General features: G+C 38.3%; 1 protein-coding gene across 12 annotated transcripts in view; it reads left to right on the forward strand.

The window, feature by feature from the left end:
* KCNH7 (potassium voltage-gated channel subfamily H member 7) overlaps window positions 1-15,568 on the forward strand; it is a 348,077-nt gene that overhangs the window by 322,493 nt on the left and 10,016 nt on the right. For all 12 annotated transcript variants that reach the window (XM_087949836.1, XM_087949838.1, XM_087949835.1 and 9 more), the window contains one exon: window positions 4,456-4,624. In XM_087949836.1, the coding sequence (XP_087805962.1) occupies window positions 4,456-4,624 (169 nt within the window). The remainder of the gene's footprint in view (window positions 1-4,455; window positions 4,625-15,568) is intronic.

The raw sequence follows: 15,568 nt of genomic DNA on the forward strand, positions 1-15,568 counted from the left end.
ACCAAGACATCATATTTAATATTCCGAATCCTTCCAAGGTGGGTAAAATGAGAACCCAGATTGTTAGGAATAATATGCTGATTCTGTAAACCATTTAGGAGAGGGCTGTAAAGCACTGTGAAGCGATATATAAGTCTAGGTGCTATGCTATTCAAAGCCAGCTTTTCGGTCAGTGTGTTATAGCTGAACCACATGAAATAAGAAACCATAGGAAACTATCTGGCCATAAAGTGTAATATAGTATAAAGTTTGGAACTTCCCATATAATGCAGCTTCTCAAACATTTCTGGTATTACCTTGGTGAGTTTTGTTCAAGAAGCTAAGATTAGACTAATCTGATTGCAGAAGTCTGATGTCTTGTTTCATTTGGTGCTGAGTCTTCGGTTTCTGAAATTATCCTGTTCCTGTGAAGCCTGAAATCTTGCTAGCTCTGACCCAAATTAATGACAGCTGTATTGCTCCACCTGTTGGGAAGGAATCGTGATACCATCTCATTGTATAAACTAGCCATTGTGCTGCTGTTGTTTTAAGAAATGATAGAATTGAGTCATAAGTAGTCATGGGTTGCTGTTTTTTCACTCTGAATTAAGCGGGAGATGCTCAAATATTGCAATTTAGGTTTCAGGTGCCATTCCAAATTTCAGTATGTAGCAAACATTTACCACATAAGATCAGCACCGAATAAATTTAGCCTTATTATTAATCAGACATATAAATTATCTCCCAGCTATCTCACCATGGCATTTTATTGCCAGAACTTTAAGACTGTTGATTAGGAATAACTGAAATGCATGAAGATATGCAACACATCAAGAGTTCTGTCATTGCAATATTTCTACACATCACAATTGATTTGTTGATTTCTCTCCTTGCATGAATATTTCTGCATAAAAAACTTTTTAATCCCATATCACTTTATCAAATATCAGGTTACATCAGACCTGGGCATTTTATGGCCTGCTGGGGCCATGTCCAGACCTTTGACTATCTCTGTCCAGCCTGCGTGGATTGCTTTTATTTTGAAGGCAACTGCTATTTCCCCCCCCAATTTTTGTATGTGCATGTGTGTGTGCCTATGTACCTTCACAACCCTATTGGTTCGGCCCTCCACAGCAGTCTCAGTTTCTCTTGGGAAAATTAATTGCCCACCTCTGAGCTACAGAGAGAGAGAGAGAGAGAGAGAGAGCCAATAATGTCATTCATCTACCCATAAATTCCCGGTGACTCAGACCCTTGTAAATACTACTAATATATATTTGCAATTTGGAAGCTCACCTTTTCCCTTTTGGTTGCTAGAAATATATCTCGCAGCTATGGCAACACTTTCCAAGGCAACCTAGCAAAACAATCTTCTCTGGGCTATATTTAGCTAATTTCAGGAGTGTTTTTACTGTGGCCACACACAAACCCAAATAAAATTTCCTTATTCTTTGTTTGGGACGCGTAAGAAGTAATTGTTTTTTCTCGTTCTTTTTGTGTGTGTCTGCCTGCTTTTAATAATGTTCCATCTAATCAGCAGCATTCTTATTTGTTCTTGTTAATTGAATTAATTAACAAAATGTGGATGTTTTCTAACCGTATGGGTATACAGTGTAACGATATATGCGTATGCTGATAAATATTATGCTGATAGGTTTCTCAGTTTTAGTGATTGTGGGGGGAAAAAGCCTAATGATGTGATACCTCATTGTTAATATCCAGTGTAAGGAGTGATATTGGCATTACAGTGGATATTTTCTCCTCACGATGGAAAACTGGGTCTGCATTAATGTGAACTTGCCTGAACTCTCCAAACAGTTTCAGAGGCCTTTGCAAAAAAAAAAAAAAAAAAGCTTGCCAGAAAAATGAATCGAACTGGTGAACTCCTGCCATAGTGCCAGCTCTATTATTATAATTGCTTTTAAAAAGCTCCAAAAGACCTGGTTGTTTATAGTTACTTTACTTGTTTTAGAACAGTCCATGAAGCTAACTGGTTTTTCGATGACATGGCTTCCACTTCTTGACCATAGATGGTAGCAAATAATTTTTTTTGCATCTTTTGATGCTATCTATCATAGGAGTTATTCGAATATGTGCAGATCAGATAGGATCAGCTCTTGCTGATGTTTGATCTTGTTGAGAATTTTTTATTTTAGTCTTGTTTTTCATTTGTTTTCTGATGATATTTTTAAGGTGTGAAGAGAACAGAAGGAAGAGGCTGTGCACCTTGAGAGCTCATATGTAAATATTTATATAAAGAAACCAGTTTTTTTTAAATATAAATAAAGTACTTTTATTGAATAAAAGCAAAAGCAACCCTAGGAAATTACAGTCTGTAGAAAGGAGTGCAACTAAAGAGTATGGTTGGGTTTTGTTTGGGGAATTTCAAAATTTCCTTCCTTGTACTTCTACTTTTCTTCCTGAAAATGAAAATAATTCAAAGGAATTGATTATGAGTGAAAAAGATAAATAGAGCAAAAGTTATTATTTCCCATCTGTTTTTTGAGGCTGAAAATTGTATTATTGGGCAACTGCTGTTTATCGATCACTAACCTAGGAAGACATATCAGTGAGTATCTGACTATTTTCCAGATTTCCCCCAATGAACACACAGTGTGCCCTGCTTCCTGTTGGGTCTATAGGTGCTTCTTCTGTAGTACTGTCACCCTACAAGGTAGACCAGACCAGGGGTGGGATTCTACCAGTTAGCATCTATTCGCTAGAACCGGTTGTTAACATTCTAAGCAGTTCGGAGAACCAGTTGTTAGAAGAAATTACTGGCCTAATCCTGTAAGGAAGGCAGGAAGGAAACATTCTGGTGTTGCTTACAGAAACTGCCTCTCCGTTAACCCTTATTACATTCTTGGCAGGACTAGACTTCCTATCTCAGGAACCTCTCTGGAGTTTTCTTTCTCTCTTTTGCTGGTACTTTGCTTGTGTGGAGTGACCATTCAAAGTTACAAAGGCACTGAAAAAAGTGACTTATGACCGTTTTTCACACTTCTGACTGTTGCAGCATCCTCACAGTCATGAGAGGTCAGGCAAGGAGATGCATGCCTCGATGTGAGTGATATTGAATTGGCCACACCCAGCCAATAACGTGACCACCAAGCCATATCCACCCAGTCATATGACCACCAAGCCACGCCCACCACCTAAGCCGCACCCATAGAACCGGTTGTTAAAAATTTGAATCCCACCCCTGAACCAGACTAAGAAACAAATGCCATATAAGTTAGGACTATTTTTACTGTAATAAAATTTGGCAAGTCTGAATGTGTTTCTCCCTCCCTCACTTTATCTTCATATAAATTAAGGTGCTTGTCTGAAACGTTTTCTCAAATTAGGTTGTTTTTTTTTTTGAACCAGCTCAATTTCTGTTTATTGTCTTGGTAGCAATAATTGTCCTTCACAGTCATTCCTTATTACCTTTGCTTGCAAATGTATTCAAAAGTCCTTGTACCAGCATTGCTCAAGATCAGGGGTGTCAAACTCAAGGCCCACAGGTGGATCCAGGCTGCAGAGTGCTTAGATCTGGCCTGCGGTGCCGCCCTGAAAACAGTGAAGGACTGTCCCACGGTGCCTCTGCCAACAGAGCCTGGGAGCCACCTGGGTTCCTTTTCACTGACAGAGGGTTGCAGGAGGCCATCACAGCCGGAAACAGTGCTCAGGAGCCCATTTTCTCTGGCAGAGTGTTTGGGGCCATCACAGGTGCCCCTGACAGGAGTGACATTGAACTGGCCATGCCTACCTTGGATCCCACTAGGTCAAAATGATGCGGCCCTCCATGAAATCGAGTTTGACATCCCTGCTCAAGATTATGTGGCTATTCAGGCACTCTTGGCTCAGGTGCTTTTATCATCAGCTGCCTTTTTTTGCAGAGCCCTCTATACAGCAACACTGTAGGAGAATAATCTGATCCAGATTCCCACCTCAATCAGCCACTAATATCTGGATATTTAATCCCAAACCAGTTATTCTGGTTGTCACTGTCTGTCTTCCTTAACTAGCTCCAGCATCTCTATCAATAAACTTGCTCAGACTCACTGAAAATGTCTTATGCTCAGAGAGCATGAAAACAAATATTCTCCTGGAACGATAGTTACAGTGGTAGTCTGTGCATTCACACAATCCATCCACTTTCCCCGCATCAAATGCCTACCATAGCAAGGAATCTGAGATGCTGTGAGAATCTGTGCCATTCAGAGGGAACAAGGCAGGAAATAAACCCAGGAGTATATGAATAAGGGATTGCATTTTCCTTTTCAAAACTTGCTTTAGCTCTACAAAATTCTAAGAGTGGCTTCTGCACAGAGAAATTAGCCTTATGTGTGAGTGTGTTGGTGGCAAATGAAAAACTACAGTAACAGACAAGCAGCCTCTTCATATTGCAAGGATTGGAAATATAAGAAACAGACATAAAATACTATCTGCATTAGGCTAACCTTCACTCTCATTCACCGTTTTGACTGGCAGATATCAGGGACAGACGAACCTGGGAGGAAGAGCAGAGCAGAAGTCACCAAGAATCATCCTGTCCATCCGCATTACCTCATGTCACCTGGGGAATCTCTGAAACAGAAAGTGACATCAACTATGGTGAAGTGGAGCAGAGGCTGGATCTACTTCAGGACCAACTCAGCAGGTAACTCAAGAGCATGAAGAAAAAAAAGCAAAGCTGGATTTTCAACAGCTTTGATTTTGACAGCAATGTTGACATTTCTCTTTTTTCTAAACTAGATTCATGCCACTGAATAATATAACACTGTTATGTAGAGTCAAACTGGGCCTGAGGATGAAGATAGGAAACATCCTCTTATGGCTACCAGTAGTTGAAGTAGTTTTTGTGCATACAACACATTTGAACTGGGGGCTTACTTCTTTATAGTGTGATCTTTTAGCTCCGTATCAGCACATAGTTTAACCTGACCTGTCATGTGTAGAGTTTTCCCAGCAAACAATCTATTGTTTTCACTGATACACACACACACACACACACACACACACACCTATTTTTGCTCATTAAGTATCTTACCAAACCATGATGTATTTGGTTGGTATTAACTTCCTGAGCTTTTTTATGGTGTGCTTTTTAGGCCTCTGGTACTCCATGAAATTCCTCTACTGTTCAGTAAGCTGTCGAAGATCACTTTGGTGCTTTTTGTAACTCTTGATTTGTTTCCAGATCTATCAGTGAGGAGCAAAACTTGTGTCCTAGTTAAATTTTTCTCAGTTAAAGTCCCACTTTACCCACATTCCTTGGGAATAAAAAAAATAGCATATCTACAGTGATCTCACCTATTAACTTCATCAAAAACTAGGACAAAACTTGGACAGCTGCTAGTTCAAGGAGCTTCTGAAAGATCCCGAATTAGAAAGTAAAGTTTGGTTCATTATTCTGAAGTGTTCTTGGCTGAGTCAAGGAAATATACCAAGGCTTTATAGAGGAATTAAATAAACATTTTTATGGAAACTAAAACCAGTTCTATGCTTCAGTTGAATGGTTCGGTGATCTAACATTGTAATAGAGGTCCCTAATTGGGCTGTGGTTTCAAATGTGTATGCTTTCACTTTTAAAAAAAACATTTGAAATAAAGATTGTGGCAAATGCAAAAGACAACAAAACAGATCTTCCAAGTTAACAGCAGTGCACTCAAAGGCTTTCAGGAACTTGTTAGGGGAAGTCAGGGAATACGTAAATCAAACTGTTACAAATGAATGAAATTAAAGCTGGTTTTTGCTACATTGGTTGACAGGGTTATTGAGGTAGAAAACCTATTGACCAGCATACATTCATTGTGAATTCTTGGCAGTATAAAGTGACAGTGAATCCAAGAGAGAGTATAGCAACATGTTTGTGAGTGTACACCAATAACATTTGTACAGCAGATTTAAAAAAAAAAATCCTTCAAAGAAAACAAGTCACGGGAATATCAGGAAAGGACAGAGTGGGAGGGAGTGGTTAACAAATATTCCTGTCAACATAAATAAGATTTCTTCACCCTGCCATTTTTCTGTTGTACCTGCCCCTCACTGGGATTATCCCTTCAAATTCTTACCAACTCTTGAGCTGAAAGATATCATCATTTTTTGTCAATCAGATCAATCACGTTTTGTTGATTATGAACACCATTATTTCAATTGTAATTTTATTCTTGAAAGCTGCCCTGAGTGCCATGAAGCAGTAGAGCAGAATAGAAATTTAAGTACATGCATTTACAATCAATTTATATGACACCCGATGTACACATTGGGTATTAAAACCAACAGATTAAAAACAATATAAAAGAAAAATAAGGTAACAAAGGCTGACCCGTCAAGCATCAAATCACCGTAGATGGGCTCATCTGGCACGTGGCCCCTTCCTGGGGAAAGGTCAAGGCCTTCAAGACTGTCCAAATCTTAAGGGGCAGGTACTATTCCAGCGGGCAGGTACTACGACAGAGCATGTCTCCTGGGTCCACCACATGATTCTGTTTTATAGAGGGGATACAAGCCATACTCACCCTGTTGGATCTCATGGGATGGATAGAATCAATAAGGGACAAGTACTCTACAAGTATAGGACTGTACCAAGAAGGGCTTTATAGGTGATAACCCACACCTTAAGTTGTATCCAGGAGCCAAATAAGCATTGCAGAAAGTCTAGCAACATCTGTGTATGGTTATTCTTTCTGTGGATGATTGCCAGTTCATTCCGTTTTGGAGTAATTAATGAGCAACCTATCACTGAAGAGTGATGTCCAACTATCACATGAAGAGTTTGGTCTAGTGGTTAAAGGCATTAGTTCTAGTCCCACCTTAAGCATGAAAGCCAGCTGGGTGACCTTGGACCACTCACTCTCGGCCAAACCCTGTTAGCTTGTGGAGGAGATAGAAGGAGGAAGATGTACAGGAATGTTTGCACCTTCAGTTATCTGTACAAAATAAAAAGGGGGCAATAAATAAATATACCCATTAAATTTAATTGAAGGATTGTTCAATTTCTGTTTGGAGAACTATGTTGCTGCCAAAGGGGGGGAAAAGTGGCTAAACATCTATTCCTGCTGTTCCAGATACTATTTATGAAACTTTTCAGGGCTTCAGGGGTTGCTTTGCTTCAACAAATACCCAATTGAAGCAGCTCTTTAAAGTGAAGTGCTGAATCGGAACAGGAGTCTATATCAGTGCATTAGGACTGGTGTGCTGCTTTGATCTTGACAATAAGAAAAATGCACGTGCAAAAGACTTCTTTTTTCCTCCAGATCAAAACAGTCGATTGAAGCAAATCAGTCCACTTCAATGTTTTCATTTAGTCAAGCTGACTTGCTCTTTGGGATTATATTCCAGCCAACCTATGCACGTTTAATATATCCCTTTTGCAAAATATTGCATAGATTCAATTTCTTTTCTATATAATTTCTACTTTCCATTGTCTGTCATTGTCTAATGCAGGGGTGTCAAACTTGATTTCATTGAGGACTGCGTCAGAGTTGTATTTGACCTAGGGGGCCAGGGGGGCATGGCCAACTCGACATCACTCGTGTCAGGGGCACCTGTGGTGGCCCAAATGCTCTGCTAGTGAAAACAAGCTGCCGAGCTCTGTTTTCGCTGGCAGAGGCACTGCAGGCCGGCCCTTTACTGTTTCCAAGGTGGCCCCACAGGCCAGATCTAAGCACCCCATGGGCCAGATCAGGCCTCCGGGCCTTGAGTTTGACACTCCTGGTCTAATACATCGCTATAAGGACCATGCTTTTGGCATTGTTCAAATCTGAATAACTTGTCTGAAATGCAAGACAATGCAGTCTGCCTGGTCAAATGGGGTTGGACTGGAAGAGTTCCAAGGTCCCTTCCAACTCGGTTGTTCTGCTAAATATTTCTGTTAAGTAAGAATAAAAGATGCTGAATGCTTATATTGCCTAGTCTCATGATGGCAAACCTATGGCTCATGTGCCACAGGTGGCACGCAGAGCCATTTGTGTGGGCACGCGAGCCCCAGGTAAACTTACCTCACTGCGCATACACACGCATCCCAGCTGATTTTTGGCCTCCCAGAGGCTTGAGGGAAGCCCCTGCAGCCTTTGTAGGCCAAAAACCAGGCCCATTTCATCACTTCCTGTATTTCCGGAAATAACGGAAGTGACAAAAAGGGCCCATTTTTCAGCCTACAATGGCTGCAGAGGCTTCCTGAGCCTCTGGGAGGTTGAAAAAGGCCTCAAATGGGCCGAAAATCAGCTGGGAGGTGCAGTGCAGGTAAGGGAGCAGTGGGGTGGGGGAATTGCACATGCATGCGCAGGAGGCAGGAGGAGCACACATTGCCTTCTGGGTGCTGGCATGCGCATGTGCACAATTTTAGGCACAGGAGCCCAAAAAGTTTAGCCACCACTGGCCTAGTCCAATGTGTACTTGGATCAGCTTCAGAGAATTCAGAACATATCAGTTTCATCCAATTGATTAAAAAATTGGCTATTCTGGTCAAAATAATAATGTGGAACAATCCCCAGAAAAGTAGGAGGCATGATCAAATGTGTTTATTTTTAGCCTACTACCAATTGCATGAGCATCTAGCATATTTTGTCTATATTTCATAGCATCCAAATCAAAGGTATCCAAGATCTATACGAAAAAAAAATTGGAAAAATTTTTTTTTTTTACCAATCTACACATTTCTGGTAAATAAATACAGTAATGTTTTGTTGCTTTCTCAGCATAAGCAAAGTATCTGAAATTATTTGGAACTCTTTTATGCAGTCGATTAATAGAGAAGATAGTATTCTTTGAAACTGATTTAATTTTTTAAAAGGTACATTAATTGATATAATTAATTGAAAGCAATAAATGCAGATTAGCTTAACCATGAAGCTAGTAATAAAAAATTAAACAGGGAAAAGAATGCGGGGAAGCCTCAGTAAAAAAATTGTCCTGTATGCACACAAAAAAATATTGGTTGAATTAACTTAATTACATTTTGTTTAATTTGAGCTTCTGCTGATTTATTGGAACAGGACATTCAAGCTCATGTAAATAGCTAATATCAGCTTCATTAACTATTTATTAAGAAATTTATTTGCCTGGAAACTAGAGATATTCTCTGCTCAGACTTTGTGGAGCTTCAGAAGTAGCAATTGCATCACAACACGTGTCAAAGTTGAATATACAGCCAAGAAGTACTCCACATGAAATGAAACATGTTTTTAATTCCAGAAAAGTTTTAAGAACAGCTTCTTATTTAGCACTGATCTCTAAAGTAATAATACATAGAAAAGAAGTGCCAGATATACAAACTAAATTTAAGAAAGGCAGAAGCAGCCCATTATCACATTGCTAGCATCTGAGGGATAATAGAAGAGACAAAAAGGTTTGTTTAAATACTATTTTTGCTATATTGATTACACAGTGGCTTCTGATTGGATAGACCACAACAAATTATTGGATAGTCCTTAAAAAGATAGAAGTCTGGGTTAACTACCTGCTTATTCAAGAATTTATATGGTGATCAGCCAACATAGTTAGAACGGAATATGAAATAATTAAATGGGACAAAATTGGGAAAGGAATGACAAGACTGTGCACTGTTATCTTATTTAATTACCGGTATATGCAGAACGTATTGTGAGAAATGCTGCAATAGAAAAAACAGAAAGTGAAATTAAAGTTGTGGGGGGAAATAATGACAATACAAGCATAAATTTACAATAATCCTTTAAAAAATATATAGTAAACCCATCTTCGGTAAAAAGAACTCCATCTCATTTCTGTTGATAAAGAATCAATATGACACAGTTCTGAATAGAAATACAAAAACTGCTAATTAATGAATATGAAATCTTTATACATTTTCTCTTTTATATCTTAAAGAGATAATATATTATTATTTTGTTTAATTTATTTAAGTCCAAAAGGCGATAACTTGCTAGATTTCTTACCTTTTCCCAAACACTGTTGTCTTATACAGAGTGTATGTGTGTTTTTAGAAACACAAAGCCTATTATTTTTATCTTTAATTGAAGCCGAAGACCTATAGCAATTCAGACATTAATGGAATGACCAGAGCAATAATAATTATCTTTTCATCCAAAAATCTAACTTTAGCCAGTTGGTTTTTTTGACGAAGTATATACAGTAACACAACCATGAATAAATATTTCAGTAGTGTCTCATACCAAATATGGTGATATAGTCTATTTCCTGGTAATATAACAACAAAAACTTTGGTTTCATTTCATTTAGCAAAATCTTTTTCAGCAAAGATCATTTAAAGAATGCATATAATTTTCATCAGAAACGGAGTATTTACAGGAGCATAGTCTAAAATTATAAAATTATTTTTAATTACTATATAACTTGTTTATATCACAGAATAGAAAAATAATAATCTATTAGAAAGGAATTCTTCCATTCAGAATAAAATAAAGCACATTCCTGTTGAGAAAAATTAATAGAGTATGAAATATCCATGTAAAAGACATATATGTATTATTGTATAAACAACAATGTAAAATCACAGCTGACAGTTTTTGAGGTTGTGTTGGCCTTCATCACATCTAGTTATGTATTATTATGGTTGGTCACACAGTCACCCAAGTGTTTAGATTGGATTTGGCACTTGTACCTACCTATTGAGTCCTTCCCAAGGACCTGGGATAGGGAGATATTGTTGTTTAATGATATTAAAGGTATCATTAAACTGTTCCAATTGCCTTTTGCAATTGACTAATAATAATGATTTTGTCAATGCCAGTGGCGTATAAGTGGTGCTCTAGAAATTTGGGGATTGTACCCAAGGCACCTTTTACTATTGGTGCTACCTTTGCTTTCTTTTGCCAGAGTCATTCTACTTCTCTTTGCAGGTCTTTATATTTTGATGTTTTTCTCCAGTTCTTTATCTTCTCTTTTGATGTTTTCAGGTACTGCCCCATCCACTATCCAAACTTTTTCTCTCTCCTATCAATATTTATTAAATCTAGGGCGTTATGTGGTAGGTGCTTGTCTGTTCAAACATTAAAGTCCCAGAACACTTTAGCATCTTCATTTTCTATTATTTTGTCTATGTTATGTCCTACCAGTTCTTGCTTGCAGGCAATTGGTATTTGTTGTATTTGAAGGAGCCTTTTTTCAACAGAAACATAGAGTTATAAAATATTTTTTTAGTTGCCTCATTGTTATAAAATGATTTCTAAATAAAACTGAATAATTTCAGAATACAGAAACTCATAACAGAAAATACAGAAACTTGATGAAGGGTTCAGGATTTTTCTCTCAAGCCATATTTTTCACATTATTAATTTTTTTTCATGCATTATCCTTAATATCACTGGAGAAAGCAATTATGTTGGCTAGAGTTAGTGGTAAAAGAAAACCAGGCCATCAAATAACACAATAGATGGACACCATCAAAGTTGACACCAGCCAGAGCATAAAAAAACTCAGAAAGATTTCAAGATCCGAAGATGTGGAGGTCTTTTCCCTAGAATCGCCAAAGAGTCGGATATGACTTTAATGGATAATATCATCATCATGTCCTTAATAAAATTAGGGAAACAAAATATTATAATATTTTTGTCCCCTACCCATGTGACTATGCATTTATATGGCCGTATTTCATCTCACTGTTTGTGATGAACCTCATTAGTGGAACACTGAGGGGACCATTAGTTATAATCTTATAGGAGAACCAAGACTTTCTAGATCAAACACACTAACTGGCCTTTTTCAGTTCCCTCCAGAATTCCTACAATGAATATGTTCACCTGGCAAAAGTGAGATCCCAGAAACATTTTATCCTAAATTATCTTTAGTAAGTCGGTTAGGGAATGCTGCATTCCTCTGGACACCCAGTCAAGATATTCTGTTCTTGGCTGCTTCAGAATGTATAGCATTAATAGTGCCTTAATAGTCTTTCTATATTCTCTGCTCTTGAGAAGGGCATTCATCACATCTGTCTTGGCAACTGCCAACATGCCTCTCAGTGAAAGTGCAAAAATGTTCTTGGCCACACTCCAGGCAGGTAACCAACAAAGTCCCTCTGATAATCAAAGTATCCTGTAATCACCTGCTCCCAGTTCTAGTAATAGCCATTAACGTAGCAATTATCTGGATATAAACTGTAGAGGATCTATCTGACTGCAATGCCATCGCGGCCTGAAGACTGAAAGCTACTATAGAGACATCATTTTCTTACAACCATGGAAAACGTTTTCCTTAGGGCAAAGATTGGCTGGAACACAAAGTTCTGTAAAGAGCTATACATGGCTAATGCAGCCTCATCTTCAAAGTCTTTACCCAACTTCTTAACACATTTTCACTTTTTTTGACCTGAGGTAACTTCTCAAAAGCAGATTATGATGTCACACTGGGATACACTCTCCTCACTCAAGTTTTAGACTCTTTTCTGCTCCTAAAATGGATATTTGGATCCTGCCTCAAGACAAATCAGATTATTTCAACAAGATTTGTTACTGAGTAATGATAAAACTGATCAAATCTGTGTTATTTAATCCAATGCCTTTGTCTTAAAAGTCCAAGTAAGCAGTGGCCCTACCAGAACGTACAACTTAGAAAGAAGCTGTATATGTTTTAATGTCAGAATAGATACGCAAGCAGGAAAGAGGATACGTTAACATTGTAAGTTGGTATAAAATTGCTCTCTGAAGGCCCCAAAATAGAAAATCTGATGGTCTGGAACAGCCTTCAGTACAATGCTGCTTCTTTTATTAATACACCACATATTTATTAAGAAAAGAAAATTGGCAGTTTTCATTCTGAAAGTTTCTTCCACAATACTTTATCCTTAAAATTGTGTAAAAAGCTGTCGAGGTCTAGAGGTATGCTTTGAAATGAGGTGACCTTGGAAGATGACACTTTTTTTTTTTTTGCATTTCATTTTATCAAAAGAAATTTTTAAAAACTGAAGTTAGGTGGAACCAGAGGTGGTATTCAGCAGGTCCTGACCAGTTCTGGAGAACCAATAGCCGAAAATTTGCGTAGTTCAGAGAATGGCAAAAACCATCTCTGATTGGAGATTTTACAGCTACCCTCACCAAGCCACGTCCACAGAACCAGTAGTAAAAAATTTGAATCCCACCACTGGAGGCAAAAGCATTAAATTTAATTCACCTCCATTTGCAAAGAGGGGAGGAATGTTTTGATAATTTCAACTTCACATTTAATTGTGTTTGAAAATATTCTGGAAAAGTCTTTTACTTTTTTCCAATGGCATGATGATTCCATAGGTAACCCTGGGAATGGGGGAAATGATGAAATGTATATTGCAACATTTCTGCAAGCAACATGAATTATGATTTTTGTGTCCCAGTGGGATATAAGTACAAAAGGCCAGGACTTGCATCATGATATTGCAATGAATATTTTATCATTTTTTGCCATCGTGGTTTGTACCGAAAACACTTTGATTCTAATTGACTACGGTAGTTGGCAGTTGCTGTAATCAAAAGATTGCACTTCAAATAAAACTATTAGAAGATTTGATGGAATATAGATTTAATTATATTTGTAATGAATGGCTGTCAAAGAAGGGAAGACAATGTACTGTAGATGGAAGAGCTCTTGGTTTTCTTCAGGCCTACCTACCCCTAAGCTTCTGGTTATATTTTATGTACTACTTTCTGGCTGACATGATGCATGTTCTTGGAAAAAAGAGATGTCTTTGTTAGGCTCTTCCTTCTTGACATTACATTGTGATAGAGATAGGATTCTCAAAGCCAAAGCAACTTATCCATAAACTGGGCAAAATGGTGATGGTGAGGATAGCAGTAATAATACTAATAATAAAAATAAAAGCAAACAAACAGTATCATGTCTTGTCCATAATTGTTTTGAGGTGTGTGCAGTGGTGGGATTCAATTTTTTTTACTACCGATTCTGTGGGCGTGACTTGTTGGGCATAGCGTGGCTTGGTGAGCGTGACAGAAGGTTACTGCAAAATCCCCATTCTCTCCCCACACCACTAACCTGCTTTCCAGCTCTGTTCTCCTGTGCAGGACAACAAAAGAAGATTCAGCCAATCAGCTGGAACTCGGAAGGCAGAGAATAGATGGGGGTGGGGCCAGTCAGAGCCGGTTGCCGGTTCTCTGAACTACTCAAAATTTCTGCTACCGGTTCTCCAGAACTGGTCAGAACCTGCTGAATACCACCTCTGGGTATGTGGCCTTGGAACAGCCTTTTCTCTTGTAAGAAGATATAAACAAAATCATGTAAAAAGTCAGTTTTATTGAATTTAAGGAAAAAGAAAACTTACTTTTTAGCTTACCAAAACACCAAACATATGGATGATATGATAAAAGTATAAATAGTGTCTGAAACAACAATCTTAAATAGAAAGATATGGGAAGAAATGCGGGGGTTCAAATAACATAGATAGATAGGATAAAACACATAGGACTGAAGTTTTCTGAAAGTCAATCTCTTTCTGATAGAAAAATCAGACCTAATTACCATGAGACAGTTATAGACTTTTTCCAAACAGCAGACTAGTATACCTAAAAACAATGTAATCTGAACATAAATCTTAGCCTAAAAGCTCTTACTTTATTTCTGAAAGGATTTCCTCTAAACTCACTTCTCCAATAAACGGGTGCTGATTAATCCTTGATTTATATAGACTGCAAACTTTGCTTGAAGCTTTAGGAGCACCTCTTAACTCCAGTTGATTCCCGGAGATCTCTGGTACATGATTCAGGATCTTTTGCTCTCCTCCCGCCCAGAAATCTTTAGTTCTGCCCTTTCTATGGAGTCAAGTTTTATTGTATCCACCTAGAGCAGGGGTGTCAAACTCGTGACAACACATTGTCGTCATGTGACGTATCACAATTTCACTATACTGGGAGTGGGCGTGGCCAGCGCATGACACATCCTGCCCGTGGCCCGTGAGTTTGACACCTTGGACCTAGAATCTTTACTTCATCCCTACCTAAGAATTCCTTTTTTTCATCATCCAGAGACAATTGTTTTGATTTCAAGATCAACTCTTTGCAGCTCTTCTTCATCTCCTCATTGTGGGAGTAGCTTTGTTCAGCTTTGTTGTCATCATAGTTCCTTCCACGTGTCGATTAGACCCGCGCTTCTCCTGGAAAGCAGTTCACCCAGATCACAAGACTGTTTCCAGTTTCTGTCTTGTCTCTGCCTTTCCAGCAATCTCTCTCCTTTTCTCAGTTGTTCTTCCTCCAATCTCTTGCAGGCAATCCGGTTCCTTTCAGCTCTCACTCATCTCTCTCCCTTTTGTCTCAAAACAAAGGATATTTTTTTTGCCAGCAAATAGGGCTCTTAGGGGAACTTGTTTGGCAAACCTGGGCAAATTCCTTCTGATGCCCTTTAAGGGGTGATTTTGATATTGATCAAACACAATCAACACAAGTTTTCCTGGTCAAGCCTGGGATTCTGTACTGGCTATGTAGTACACTTTGTTCCAAGTCAATTCAATGTAGAATTTCAAGTTCAGTGGGGGGGTGAGAAAATATAAATGCTAACTGTTAAAAGAGAGAAAACACTTTTAACCTTTGTACTAATCATAATGGAAAACGGCGTTCAAGTTTATTTCTCACTTTTCAGTGTTACGATGTTAGGATCATTATTAACAAGAAGGGCAATGCCC

The sequence above is a fragment of the Notechis scutatus genome, chromosome 1 (genome assembly GCF_049901735.1).
Source record: "Notechis scutatus isolate UNSWTSFEM ecotype Mainland chromosome 1, rNotScu1.2, whole genome shotgun sequence".
In the NCBI taxonomy this organism is placed as follows: domain Eukaryota; kingdom Metazoa; phylum Chordata; class Lepidosauria; order Squamata; family Elapidae; genus Notechis; species Notechis scutatus.